Source organism: Phodopus roborovskii, unplaced genomic scaffold, assembly GCF_943737965.1.
Source record: "Phodopus roborovskii unplaced genomic scaffold, PHOROB, whole genome shotgun sequence".
Lineage (NCBI taxonomy): Eukaryota > Metazoa > Chordata > Mammalia > Rodentia > Cricetidae > Phodopus > Phodopus roborovskii.
Window position 1 is genome coordinate 18,351,518 of NW_026126409.1, and position 14,728 is coordinate 18,366,245.

At 41.6% G+C, this 14,728-nt stretch overlaps 1 protein-coding gene across 2 annotated transcripts; it reads right to left on the minus strand.

The window, feature by feature from the left end:
- Positions 1–2,910: 2,910 nt before the first annotated feature.
- Positions 2,911–14,681, minus strand: Smim19 (small integral membrane protein 19). Of its 2 annotated transcripts, none has more exons than XM_051182108.1 (4): positions 14,632–14,681; positions 11,620–11,758; positions 9,004–9,128; positions 2,911–3,704 (listed from the first exon to the last, which is right to left on the minus strand). In XM_051182108.1, exons 2-4 carry the CDS (start codon positions 11,751–11,753, stop codon positions 3,640–3,642), a joined length of 324 nt encoding a protein of 107 aa, XP_051038065.1. In that variant the 5' UTR covers positions 11,754–11,758; positions 14,632–14,681; the 3' UTR covers positions 2,911–3,639. The 2 variants fall into 2 exon arrangements, with proteins under 2 accessions (XP_051038065.1, XP_051038064.1); XM_051182107.1 differs by lacking the exon at positions 14,632–14,681 and adding an exon at positions 13,723–13,783.
- Positions 14,682–14,728: the final 47 nt, after the last annotated feature.

Consider the following 14,728-nt stretch of genomic DNA (forward strand, 5'->3'; position numbering starts at 1 on the left):
TTCCTTGTTCTGTACATTGTTTCAATTATGTGCTATAGGAAACTTCTCTTCTGGTCCTGTGTATCTTTATACTTCTTGTTCCTTCATAGCACCTTTTTGGGTTGGAAATTTTTCTTGATTTTGTTGAAAATATAATCTGTGCCTTTGACCTGGCTTTTTTCCCCCCCTCCATCCTTAACTTCTATTATCTGTGGATTTGGTCTTTTCATAGTGTCCCAGATTTCCTATATGTTTTGTGTCTGGATTATTTTAGATTTAACATTCTCTTTGACCAAGCTAATCAGTTCTTCAATAACTGATTCCCTCTTCCATGCTTTGTAATCTGTTCATACCTGTTTTTCTTTGACATTCTAAGTTTTTCATGTCCAGTTTTATGTCAGTTTTTTTTAAGCGATTGTGCTGGCTAGTTTTATGTCAACTTGACAACTTGACAGTCAGAGTTATTGGGAAGGAGGGAGCCTCAGTTGAGAAAATGTCTCCATAACTTTGGCCTGATTTCTTAATTAGTTCCCAGCCCTCTGTGGGTGGTGCCATCCCTGGGCTGGTGGTCCTGGGTTCTATAAGAAAGCAGACTGAGCAAGCCATGAGGAGCAAGCCAGTAAACAGCACCCTCCATGGCCTCTGCTTCAGCTCCTGCCTCCAGGTTTCTGCCCTGCTTGAGTTCCTAACTTGGCTTCCCTCAACAGACTGTGCTATATAAGCCAAATAAACTGTTTCCTCCCCAAGCTGCTTTGGTCATGGTTGTTTCATCACAGACTAGTAGAAACCCTAAGACATTGGTTCTATTTCTACTCTCATGCCTTAAATTGTTTCCATTATTTCATTCAACTGCTTCTTTGTGTTGTCATAGTCTGCATTGAGGGATTATTCTTGTCCTCTTTAAGGTCCTTGACCTTATTCATAATTGTTTTTTTTGAAACCCTTACTGTAATAAGATTACTGGGTTCTGAGGGGACTGAACTGTCTTGGCTGTTCATGTTTGTTTTTGCAGAGACAAAGCATCTGAAGTTATGATAGTTGAGGTGTTTCTTGGCGTTGCTATCTGATTTTCTTTGCTGGGTAGCTGTTCTGGTCTTTGGTTTCTGTTGCCCTCTCTGGATCCCGGGCAAGTGTGGTGACTGAGGGGGTCCTTGGTAGAGAGCTTCTGCAGGTTGGTAGGTGGCAGAAAGAAATGGAGATGGGTACGGAGGAAAGGCTGAGAGGGGCTGTGGGAACACATTAGAGGGGTTGTGTTTGCACCAAGAATTACAGTCCCAAGGCAGTGAAGTGTGGTGGGAGGGCAGACCCCTGCAAGCAGGCTTTAGTAGGACAAAGGTGAATCTAGGTAGATGGCCATGAAAGGATAGGGATGCCCTGAATCTGCATCAAGATTCCCCAGTGAATGGAGCAGGGGAGGGGGAGCTTCACCAAGCAGGCTGCTTACAAGACTGAGAGACTGGAGGGCTCATGATGGAGGACCTAAAGGATACTGAATGGCACCTGAGTACCTGCCCAGTCTGCCACTGGGAGTCGCTGGTGAGAGCGTTCCTGGAATTCATGGCTGACAAGAAGGAATGGAGACAGGCTAGAAAGAAGGCTTAGATGGTTGGGAGGAGTGCTTGCTGCAATTTGTAAACATGCTTCTACGGCTCTATGTTATTGAAAGTAAAGAGCTTCTGTTCTTTACTGCCACACAAACATTTCTCTCCTAAGTAGTAGTTTGTTTTTGGCATAACTTAAAGTATAAAAACAACAGTTGATACTGCATCCTGTCACCCTCCCTGAGCAGTTAATACTTGGTATAATTTTTCAAGGTGAACCATGAAGTACAAAGCACACCTGGTAAGAGATGGCTGATGTTTAAACCCAAGCCTATTTCTGGTCTGAACTAATGTTCCTGAATTTTCCATGTACCTATGGACCTCTGGGTCCCTCAAGGTCTTTTTTCTATAACTCAGATATTTTTGTTTTAGAAAAAACTGTTTTTCTCATCATGTGCTTGGGTGTGTGTATGTGTGGAAGCACATATAGTATATATACGTGTGTGTGTGTGTGTGTGTGTGTGTGTGTGTGTGTGTGCATGGTTGAGACTGCTCCTGTCCCAAATCTTCCTTTATCTAAACCTGAAGTTCATGCTAGCACCTCTGAAGATCAGATGGGATGACTGAATTTCCTTTAATTCTAATACCACTATATTTCTTAAATTCCTTTCCTGCCATTCATTTTTCCTTCACTTGATGTTTAGGGTTAGGGGCTGATCTAATTTGTTGAGAACCCCTGAAGTCACACCACCAGGGGCTGAGGATGCAAGGCAAGGGACCATAGCTGCTTTCAAGTCCTCGTCTGTTGATTTAACATATGAGACGTTCTGAAATCCCATTTGTACGAGTCACTTTTTCTTCTGATCGTGGCCACTTTTCCTCTTGGCTCTGGGTCTCATGTCCTGTTCTCCCCATTCTTGCCTCTTGTTTTATACTGGACATGAAGCACAATGTGGTGTAGAGTCCCTTGGCTCTATTAATTTCTGCTGATGTATTGATTTTTGTCCTATCAGGCAATCCACTTGGCAGGAACCATGCTGTAATGTGTGTGGTGGGACACTGCTGAAGGCTGCTCAGGTAGTTCTTGTCTTTTAGCTGTTTGCTCTCTACTGAGCTCCAGGTAGTCTGCCTTATAGACTCAGTTCAGGGATCACCCATTAACTCAGTAATTTACAAGCAGGTTGTGACCTGTCTCCTTGTGTGCTTCACTTCCTTCTGTGCTATCTGTCTGTGTTCCGGTTTCTCTGCATTCAAGGCAGCAGGACTGTAGCTTTCAGTTTGAGTTCTGCCTTGCTTCTACCATTACCTCCAACCAGCTTTTACGTGACTAGACATGAAAAGTTAGGCTAAAACCCATTCCACTGCCTAGAACAGAATGACACCAGACAGGTGGGTCTTCAACAAAGCTTTAAAAGGCAGAAGACACCAGATAGTAACATTCAACAGTGACAGAGAAACATGGGGAAGTAAGTTGCCAACAGCAAGACAGAGAATGTCTCTTTGTCTAACAGCATGGCCTCAAGGAGCCCTATGGAGTGCTCCAGAAACAAAATAACAAGTTTTTGGGAATACAATCAAAGCGAGGCAAACCCAGTTACAGAACGCACCCACAACTAGCAGATGGGCTATGCTTCATGACAGAGAAGAGAGTTCCAATTCAGTGGTGTGTCATACAAGCTGTGAAGCAAAGGTCACCAACTCAGAGACAGTAACAATAGTGAAAACAACACACAGACCACAACCTAACAGCAAACCACGTCAATAGCTAGAACTTCATATTTTGACTCTGCAAAAATATTCTAATCATAGTGGCACTAACTCCAGGATTCTTGCTTCCAAAGGCATGTTTGTATTTTTTGTTTTATCTTAAGACATCGAAGACCCTGAAAAGGGAAGCCCTCATCTCTAGTCACACAGCATCTTCCTTCTAAGTGTTTTTGTACCTATGCAGCCCTAGAGGAAGCATTGAAAGAAAGCTGAGGCGGGTTGGGTGGGGTGGGGGCTGGGTGGGATGACTTGATCTGACAAGTTTACTAAATGCCAGTCATGATTGAGGTGAGGGATTGGGAGCTTGCTGACATTCTGCTCCACTGTTGCTTCCGGTGCTGAGTTTAAAGTTTCATTCCAACGAGAGCTGCACGCTGTCAGCTTGGCTCTGCGGCTGTTGGTACTCATACTTTCTTGCTATGAAAAAACAATGACAAGAAAGATAAAACATAAAATAATTACTAGCTAATGTCATTAAATCACAACTAAATTAAGATGCTTGGTAAGAAATTAGTTTAGAATTAAACAACTGTTTTTCCTCTAGAGGAAGTTATTTATATTCTAAGATCTTCTAATTTTGACACTATTTTCAGATATCTTCATAAGTATTTAAATATCAGAATCATTCTGAATTTTAAAATACAGAGGAAAATTGAGGAACCTAGTAAAGTTTTAAATTTCCTTCTTCCTTACTCTATATCACTACTTTTTAAAAATATTTTATTTAAATTTTGAGAATTTCATACATGCATATACATGTATACAATGTATTTCGGTCATAACTTTGCTCCTCCACTCCAGCTTCTCCAAGACTCCTCCATCACTGTACTTTCCTTTCCAACTTCATGTCCTCATGTTTTTTTTTTTAAACCATGAAATTCAACTGGTGCTTTCAGGATATGCATGGCACGGAACCACACACAATCTTCAGGGCCCTGTCCCTGCAAGACCCTGACTCTACTTTAGCAACCAATAACTGTCAGTATCTCCTCTGTCAGAAGTGGGATTTCCTGCACCTTCACCTATCTGTCCTGGAAATTTCATCGACTTGATCTTGTGCAGGCAACTACAGTCACCGTGAGTTGGTGTGTGCAATACCCTGTCACGTGTGGGAAACATTATTTCTGCAGTTCTTCCTTAACCTCTGGCTCCTACCATCTTTCCACCCCTCTTCCTTCCTTGATGGTTGCCGAGCCTTGTGGGAGGAGGTTGATAGAGATGTCCCACTTGGGACTCATTTTCAGCAATTTGATATGGCCACCTTTTCGTTTTTACTATATTTAACTTGAAAGTCTACAGAAGATGAATTGGGACTGTCATATGACCCAGCTATAGCACTCCTGGGCATGAACCCAAAGGAATCCATAGCCTACTACAGACACACTTGCCCATCCATGTTCACTGCCATTCTATTCACAGTAGTTATGAAACAAAACCAACCCACATGACCATCAACAGATTCATAGTGAAAATGTGGTAAATTTACACAATGGAATGTTGTAAATGTGCCACAATTGCACCAATGGATGTATCTTGTCTGGCAGGTCAGTATTGTACTATGCAGGATCCAACATGGGGTAAGCCCATTGATGTCTTGTATGCCCAGCAGCACGCCTACTATCTTTAAGCACTATGAAAGCTAGCTGGTAGGGAGGAAGTTTTCCAGTCAGTTTGAGATTTACTTCTCTGTGTTCTGCAGCTTGAATGGGATGCCCTCAAGCTTGCTTATAGACTCTTCATTTGGCAGCCGGCAGCAGTCAGTGAAGTTGCTCATAGCTGCTCATAGTACTAAGAGTGAGTAACTAGTGCTTAAACAGGACATCTTGAAATTTTATTTATTTATTTAATATGTACAGGCATTTTATCCGTGTGTGTGTGTGTGTGTGTGTGTGTTTGTGTGTGTGTGTGTGTCTGTGTGTGCACTTGTGTGCAGTGCAGAAGGCAAAAAAAAAAAAAAAAGGAAATGGAGCCGGCACTGGTGGGGGTAGGGAGGCGCAGATCTCTGACTTCGAGGCCAGCCTACAATGCAGATACTGGGGATCAAACCCTGGAAAGAGCAGCCAGTGATTGTAACCACTGAGTTGTCTCTCTGGCCCATAAATGGGACGTCTTTATTGAATAACACACTCCCCATCACTGCCAAGGCTCAGAGAACATGGCAGAAGAGAAGACAGAAAGACTATAAGAGACAGAGGGTAGGGAAAAGTACTGTGCAATACTGTCTTCTGGAAATAATATGGCTATGGTACCTGCCTAAGAGGTGTACATGACCAAGCCAATTAAAACATGAGCATCCCTGGGGGAGGAGCTCTCAAGGCCCCACCCTTCACTGAAGAGCTGTTGAGGGAGGGAGAATCATTGTTCTTGAGGGTGTGGCCATTGAAAGGGTTCCTGTGCTCTGGTGGATAGCCCTATACCCATGTTCTGTGGCCAGCAGGGACTGAACTTCGGGTTTTGTTTTGTTTCTAGAAGAGAACTTGAGGTTGTAGGGTGAGTGTTGAGGGAGATCTGTGGGAGTTGAGGGGAACGGGAGGAAAATTTTGTAAGAAGTTACTTATGGTCCACTTTCAGGGTGAGGTGAGTTCAGATCTTGCCAGAAATCCCGGAGAAGCAGGAGGCTCCAGCATCTGCCTTTCCTTGCTGGCAGCTGGCACCTGCGTGTCTGGGGTGAAAAGTTATAGGCAGTCTGCTATTTTACTGAGTCCATATACAAAATGGGGAGGGGACTAAAAATGCCCCAAGATATTCACTAGACACAGCTGGGTCTAGAAGCAAAAGGATGGGGTATTGGGGTAGGGAGTAATGCTGAGGCACTGGGAAGATTGCATCTCTCTAAAGAACGCAATCCATGAGAATTAAAAGGGGCAAAGCCACAACTAGGGATAGGGATATAAAAGCACTGTTTTGTGCCAAATAGGAGCAACAGCCATATTTTTCCTTTTATATAGGCTAACTTTTATATAGTTTTTGCACAACTGAAAATAGATCCGTCTTTCTTTTGCTATCCTGAGACTCCACTGTTCTTATTATGAAGTGAGGGTGACTGTTTCTCATAATCTGGGAGATGGATATGTTCCAGGATTGCTATATTTGGAAAGAGAAGCCCTTGGTCTCTGTGTGTAGGAGATGCATCCTGCCCCATCTTTGGGTGTCCTACTCAGCCAAACCTCAGTCTCTCTCCAATACTTCAAACAAGACCTAAGAGGACTTTTAACAGAAGTGAGGCTGAGACTTAACTCCTATGTTCCCCTAAAAAAGTGACAAGAAAGATCCGGATAGTCTGTCATGTTTACAACCTCCTCATGTCCTCATATCCTACGAAATGAAGACCTGAGTGCAGCAGCAGGCAGTGGTGAGTGTGTGTGTGTGTGTGTGCGTGTGCGTGCGCGTGTGTGTGTGTGTGTGTGTGTGTCTTCTCTTGCTGTGATAAACACCATGACCAAAAGCAACTTGGGAAAGAAAGGGTGTAGTTCAGCTTATAGATTATAGTCTATCATGGAGAGAAGTCAAGGCAGGAACCTGGAGGCAGCAACTGAACCAAAGACCCTTGCCAAGGAATCAACAAAAAGTCAGAAATTGATGACCCACTTACAGACTGTTTAAAAGAAGGTTTTAAACAATAGAGAGGGGTGATGGCTTCATTCCCAACTTCCCTTTGTAATTGCAGCAACGATACTAACTATAGTAGAATGATACATTATTCCCACTAAAACAGATTTAACAAAAACCCATTAAAACAAAATTAACAAGCAAATGCCCAAAACACAGTCACATAATCTAATGCTTTTAGATATAGACCAGACAGACCATCAGTTCTATGATAGAGTAAAAAAATGTTAGATCAATTAAAAAAGTTAAAATACATCTAAAAATAAGACCGATAGCTTTAAATGAAAGGGAGACTAGAATTTAGGAAGTATATCATTATGGTCCATTTTCAGCAGTAGGAGCATTTAAAGCTCATCAGGGAACAACAGATAAGCAGAGGCCCAAGGCCCATCTCCCCATCTAGCAGCTGGTGCCTGCTTGTCTAGGAGCCCCAGAGTCATACAAGAGCTGAAATATCCGGCGCTTACAAAACTGAGTCCATGTATCAAAAGACGGGGAACCCTGAGCCCCAGTAGTAAGTAGATGCTGCTCTACACCCTGAACAAACAGGATGGGAAATATGGTGAGGGGGAAATACTAGACATTAAAAAGATTGTACATCCCTAAAGAATTCACCTAATAAAGACCAAAGCAGACAGAAAAATGAAATTGGAGACATAAAAATCAGCCCAATCAGCGTGCCCAATCAGCGTGCCAGCTACATTCTGCCTTTTGTTTGACCTAATACCCTGCATCTGTAATACCAAAAACAAATCTCACATTTACTCCTTTGAGACTCCAGCATGCTTAGAATGAAGTGAGGGCTACTGTTTTTCATATGATCACAGTTCATTATAGATGTAGTATGAATACAATTCTCAAGTAATTTTTTAAAAGCTAAAATGAAAAAGAACAGAGTAAAAACCACACACATACCATCTCAAAGGAAAACAAACAAACAAACAAACAAAAAAAAAAAAGGAACTGTCCCTTTGTCCCCCTTCTCTGCTTTAAACTCCAAACAGCCAGCAGCAAACATATGAGCTCAATAAACTGGCCCACATCTGGATGCTGTCTCACCGTATGGAGTACTTACATTACACACCTATGTAAGAACTTACTTTATAGACAGATAATAAAAGGAGTGCTTTGTTTGCTTGATTTTGCAACAATGTGTTACTTTCTTGATGGCAAGTACCTAACACAAGTCCTTTATGAAAAGCAGGATATGTTTTGGCTTATGGTTTTAGGATACAGTCCATCCCGGCAGGGAGGATATGGTAGTAATACCAGCAAGCATCCAGGCACACTGCATCCTCAGTCTGAAACAGAGAGATGGATGCTCCTACCCAGCCAGCTTTCTCCTTTTTAACTGTCCTTGACTCTGGCTGGTGCTATGATGCCATGCCACATTTAGAGTAAATTTTCCTGTCTCAAGGAACCTACTCTAGGATCCCCGGCCCCCAAGACCCACCAGAGCTTTGTTTCCCTTGTGGTTCTAAATTCCATCAACTTGACAGTTGAGATGAACCTGGCATTCTAATATAAGTACCATCTGTCTTGCTTATCCAACTTAATATACCATGGAAGCCACACCTTAATATTTTAAATAATGACACAAAAGGCTTCAATGTACAATTGGTTCTGGACCTACACATTTTAAACTTTGTTTCTTCTTTCCTGTGTCCATGCTTGCAGTGACTGGTCCCATAGAATGTATTAGTGATGTTCAAATATAACTTGTGGCCTTATACCTTGATTTTGCAAGTCCTGAAGGCCATTCTTACACTACTTGGGAACTGTGTTGTTTTACTATTTCAGGGTCATCCCAATGTATTTCAGTGAGAAGTACACAGAAGGAGAGATTGGAAGAAGAAGAAATGCAGGGATCAAATGGTGATTGTGATCTCAATACCTGAAAAACTTACTAAGAATATGATCATCTCTCAAGGTCATAGAAGGCCTCAGGTAACAGAAAGGCCAAAGACCTAACAGCAATAACTTTGGGATAAATCTGCCTTTTTGCATCTGAAAAAGGTTTAAGTTTTGTAACCTTTTGATAACTGAGCTCAATAGAAGATCTATTTTAAACATGTTATGTATACAGCTCTGCAAAGAACATACTTACAAATGGAATGCATTTCCAACTGTTGTCTTAAGCGAATTTTGCTCATTGTGTCATAAAAATTGGGCTCTGACAAGGTTTCTTCTGAAGGTGGCACGCTAAATATTCTCATAATTTTCCTTTTATTCCTAAAACATAAAACCAATGCAGATTCGTTTCAAAACTTATGTAATTGTCTCACACTCCATTCAAAGTATGACATAAATTCTTTTTGTAAAGTACTATATTTTTTCATTAACATATAAGCTCTCTATGTAGCTTATATGGCATCACAAGGGGAAAAAAGCTCAACACATAATATACATAATACTATATTACCAAACAATATGTCAAGATAAGGCTCTTTCATTGCTATTCCCTTAACTCTAGGAAAAATGGCATATTAAAAACAACAGTACATAAATAAGAAAGCAAGTCATTTTTCCTCTTTCACAATATCCAACTAAAGACAAATCACTGGAGTGGGGGATATACCGATGTAAGCAGACCTTCGTTTGGGAAATTCATGAATAAAAATGTTCTTTAATGACATAGTTCCTGTGGGATATCTTTTTAGAAACAAGAGCAGTGCATCTCTGCTTTTAAAAGGAAAGTGGGAAGGAGGCGGCAGCCCTTTTAGAGAGAAGTTGTCACATGCAAGTGGATCAGTGATGACATGTGGCACCTTCTTACACCCATACCCAGCAGTCCAGCCACATAGCACACAAGGACAAATATAAGTATGTGAGGTGTATCCAAGTCCAAACAGAAGTTATTTCTGGACTATTAATTAACTATAAAGCACTTAATGACCTTTTAAAACCTCAATAGAGAATGTACTTAAGCATATTCCCACAAACAGAATACTGCAGAATACTGCTTTTCCTCTTTAAAATACACTCTAGCCATAATCATCATCACCACCACCATCATCCTTAATTCTATTACCGTTTTTTTTTTTTTTTTTTTTGCTGGATTTGGGTGAAAGTTATCAGGAAGGGTTTTTTTTTCCTTTCTTTCTTTCTTTCTTTTTTTTTTTTTTAGGCATTTAAATTAAGCTACACTGGAAATTAAGGAAGAAATGTGACTATTAAGAATTTGGACCATGTGACATATTAGTGACACAAAGATAAAAGACAAGTTCCTTGTTCTTCAGGAATTGACTTTTTTTTTTTTTTTTTTTTTTAATAAAGAACAGAGACGTACTGTGCTGATTTCTTGCCAGCTTGATCTAGCTGGAGTCACCTGGGAGGATGGAACCTTGTTTGAAGAATGGCCTATAGGTAAGTCTGTGGGGCATTTTCTCCATTCGTAACTCTTGTGGGAGGGCTCCGTTCACTGCAGGTGTTGCAATTTTAAAAAAGAGGCTCAAAAGAAAAAGACACCATGCCACAGAGTTCAAGCAGAGGTTTTTTATTGTTTTGTTTTTGTTTGTTTGTTTTTATTATTAAGGAAAAAGAATTGTAAAAAGGAAAAGGGGAGGTGGGAGTTGGGTCTCTGAGGACAGGAGTAGCAGGGGAGAGTACAGATAGAGAGGGAGGGAGAGAGAGAAGATGAGAGGGAGGGAAGGAGAGAGGGGAAGAGAGAGAGAGGGACAGGGAGAGGGAGGGAAATAAAGAGAGAGCGGGGGATGGGAGGTGGGCAGAGCCCTTTTAAAGGGGAACACAGTGAAAGTGCACAGGTGGTGCTCTCAGTGGCTGCAGCTTAGGGAGTATCCTATCAGAGCCCCAAGGACAGGCCAGACAGATGCCTGAATACTAACTGAGGGCGGGTGGTCTCAGGATGCATAAGAAAACAAACTGGGCAAAGCATGGAGAACGAGCCATAGCGATGCTCCTCCATGGTCTCTGTTTCAGTTTCTGCCTCTGGGTTCCTACCATGAGTCCCTGTGCTTGCTTCTCTCAAGAAGGACTGTGGCCTGTGAGCTGAAACAAGCTCTGCTCTGCAAGTTGCTTTTGGTCTTAGTCTATCACAGCAACACGGGTGGACAGAGCTTTGCTGACTGCATAGGCCTCAGGTGTTTTTGTATTTCATACACCTGGACCCAAAATACTTTAAAGTGTGCTTATTGCAAGAGAACAATGTATAACGCTGGTGATAAAGTTGGACTACTTTAGAAATGACAGCAACCAAACATTAGAGCATCGGGGCCTGTTACTCAGAACTGAATATGGGATTTCCAGATCGAATCTCAGTCACTGTCTGCATAGACAGCACCTTTCAGGCCAGGAACATGATTTCTTCCTTTCCTTTTTTTTGGTGGGGGAAGAGGGAGAGAGTTGTTTTTCGAGACAGGGTTTCTCTGTGACAGTTCTGACTCTCCTAAAACTCATTGTGTAGACCAAGCTGGCCTCAGACTCACAGAGATCCACCTTCCGAGTGCACAGTTTCTTAAGAAATATATTTATGAGCTGGGTAGTGGTGGTGCACACCTTTAATCCCAGCAGAGACAGGCAGAACTCTGGGAGTTAGAAGCCAGCCTGGTCTACAAAGCTACACAAAGAAACCCTGTCTCAAAAAATTTAAAAAAAGAATTATATTTATACATTTATTCCAGCTAAAACAACAGCAACAACCACCAACCACATTATAACCCTTTAAACCTCATAAATGCTCGGTACCTTATCTGCCCTTATTTACCTCTTGGCATACATGAAGAGAGCAAAGCTAACAAGGATCACTATCAAGTACACATTGGTGGCTTCATTCCAGGCTTCGTGGACGGTGTAATCAATAGAACCGTCATCACCCATCATGCCATAACTTCCAGCCATGAGATCTGTAAGGATAAAAGGAGGGGTGGCTGAGATATGGCCACCAACTGTTGTTGGATGGCCCCACAGCTAAGAATGATTTTACACGTTGAAATAGATGCATGGCATTCATTGTTTGCATTTGTCTTGGGAGTACTGGGATCAAACCCCGGTCACATATATGCTAAGCATGTTTTCTACACTGAGCTACCCTAAGTAGGTACATTACGATCCTAAATATCTATGGGCCCCTAAATATTTAAGGAGTCTAAAAAGTACTTTTCAGTTTGGTTCTTAGGAAAAGAGATACTGACCCCAGATATAGGTCATATAGGTACAAAACATGTATTTTCCCCGCTTTTAATTTTGAAATATTACAACTCTTACATAAATGTTAAAATGTAGAATAAAAAAATAATATTACTAAAAGAACTGAATGTGAAATGCTACTGCAGTGCTACTGCAGTTTCTAAATTGTAGCAGTAATTCAGATTAAAAAAAAAAAAAAAAAGAACAGAATCCATCAAAGCAGACCCAGACAGTAGGTAGGATTCTTAGACCAATTTCCTTCATGACAGTGGCCCAGAAAATACATGAACACACTAACTGCTCTTCATGTCCTTCCCAACATGTCTGCACATTTGCAGCTGGATTTGCCTGTTAGCCAAATCTGGCTAAAAGAAGTTATGAGATAAAATTATTTTGCTACTCATTCACTATCGTGCATTCTTTGGACATTCCCACAGACAGTTGGACTGATAACCACAAGTGTATCAAAAGTAAAAGAATAAAGGATTCTTCTTTGTATTTGAGAACTGAATTTTTCCTTAAGGACAAAATTCCTCCCTTGTGTTGAGCAGAAAAGGAAAGTCTCAGTTAAATGACACAAAATATGAAAGCAATTCAGAAGTGTTTTAGACATTCTACAAAAAGGAGAATGAAGAAATGTCAGGTAATAAAGATGTACTATAGTATTTAACAACAAGGCATGTTTTAATTAGCATGTATTTTCTTTCTTCCCACTTGTCCATATAAAATACAGAATGAAATTCCAGGAAAAGGCTGCTCTAAGGCAGGTGCCATGCTTTTGTCTTACTCGTGTCTGGAGTCTTTGCCAGATGTTTGGAGACCGACTGTGCTCATTTACAGTAGAGTGGACATCATGAACAGACCTTTAATTTGAACTCCTGACACTAAAGACAAGAGCAAACTCGTGTATTAGTGTTTGATGAACACAAACACCCACCTTGTTAAAATATTTTGGTCAAGGAACAATAAACAGAACTTCATTATAAAAAATGTATACCTTTAAGATGTAAGTACGAGGGTAGACCTAACTCCTAAATATTAAGGACTGGAGCTATGGGCTTTGGTTGAGTGGAAAGAACAAGAGTAGGTGACAAAGTCAATGTGCTCAATTCTGACGTTTTTAAAATTCAATTTCAGGGGCTTCTCTGATATTTTTGGTTGTTGTAGTCAGTCTATTTTGATAGAGACTTCTTGAAGACCAAATATTACAGTTACCTTTAATTGGCATTTTGACCCTTGTCAAATGCTAAGATGGCAATAACCGTGGTCATGTTCGGAAGAAAGTAAGTTTGAAGGGTCTGACTAGAGGTGCTTCAGACACAGACAGCAGTGCAGCAAGATAGCAGCACTCAGAATTGGGAGTTAATGAGTTAGGGAGGCAACAGGAATAATAAGGCAATGCGCCACTAGGGTATGGAGTGAGTACCATTATTTTCTGACAAGTTAAGATGATTCCTAATGCCCTGAACCAGATTCATTTTTTGCTATGACTTTTGACAAAACTTTGTCCATGTGCCACAGAGTGAATGGTGTATTCCTATCCAGAGCATTTCTTCCTACTACACCACTCTATAATTGTATTTAGAAAAAGGATTTCAGATTACTGCTGACTGAGAGTGGCAGAATGTCAACCTGTGATACAGGACACATAATATAAAACATCAGTAGTATGCGGTAACACCTTAGACCTGCAGCTGTGAAGGATTGGTACTGAAGCTGGGCCTCTCCTGCCAGTCCTGACACGATCAAGAAAAATGCCTTGTGAGACAACCAGGGATGGAGAGCTCAGAGTCACGGGATAGACAAGATACTTTGACCAGCCCTCCCACACACTTGGTGTAGTCTAAGCAAGTGTGTGCATATGTACCCTTCATCTTCTGTCTAAGTAAAATGTCTGGCAAGTTAAATAGTTCAGTAAGATATATGCTGGGAGCGATAATCAGGGTTCTTTTGGGAATACTGACTCGTCGGTTGTGCTGTGATATAATGCTTGAACTATTATTGCAGTAGGAAGATGAATGAGTGAGTGAAGTCAAAAGTCACTATGAACATTCAGAGATGATGCTATTAAAATGCACCCATTAGGGTTTAGTTTAAGGCTGACTTAGGTGAAAAACCCTTTTCTGTTAATCATGACACATTATCTTAACTTTTTAAATCCGTCTACACCGTTCCAGAAGTGCGCTTTACTTGCCATCATGCCTAGAATGTTATCTGGAACTTTGTTATTTCTCACAGAAATGCAGCTTAAACCCCATTTCTAACAACACAATCCCAGCACTGAGGGTTAGGATTCTTTCTCCTGATTTCTCTAGCACCAAGGGGTTTGAGGTCCTAACGCAGAAGGTAACAAGTCTCACAGGCCTCTTCACCCTTTCCTAGAGGAAGGACATCAGAGACCGTGGACTGGACAGTTCACATTCGAATAATATTTCTGCAACCGCCCTGCACTGAAGCGCTGCAGCTCTGTAACAGGTGACAGTGGTGGTTCTGTAATCCCAAGGCCACAGCTGCCCGGGATCGGAGGGGCAGAGGCGGCACCCAGATCGACGCCCAAACCTGGCCTCCCCCGCCGCTCCTGGTGACATACAGGACGGTCCTCTCCCGACAGGTCGTCCACGTTCCCGCCGGCGACTTGGCGGGCGCCGGCACCCGCGCAGCAGCAGCCGTCCCCTCGGGTCTGACCC

What these genes read in the sequence shown, in the direction of transcription:
- Smim19 (XM_051182108.1), bottom strand. Translation starts at nt 11,753, where the DNA reads ATGGCTGGAAGTTATGGCATGATGGGTGATGACGGTTCTATTGATTAC. An exon ending in CTCTTCATGTATGCCAAGAG is followed by an intron (nt 9,129 to 11,619) that starts GTAAATAAGGGC and finishes TTTATGTTTTAG; the next exon opens with GAATAAAAGGAAAATTATGA. An exon ending in GTTGGAAATGCATTCCATTT is followed by an intron (nt 3,705 to 9,003) that starts GTAAGTATGTTC and finishes GTTTTTTCATAG; the next exon opens with CAAGAAAGTATGAGTACCAA.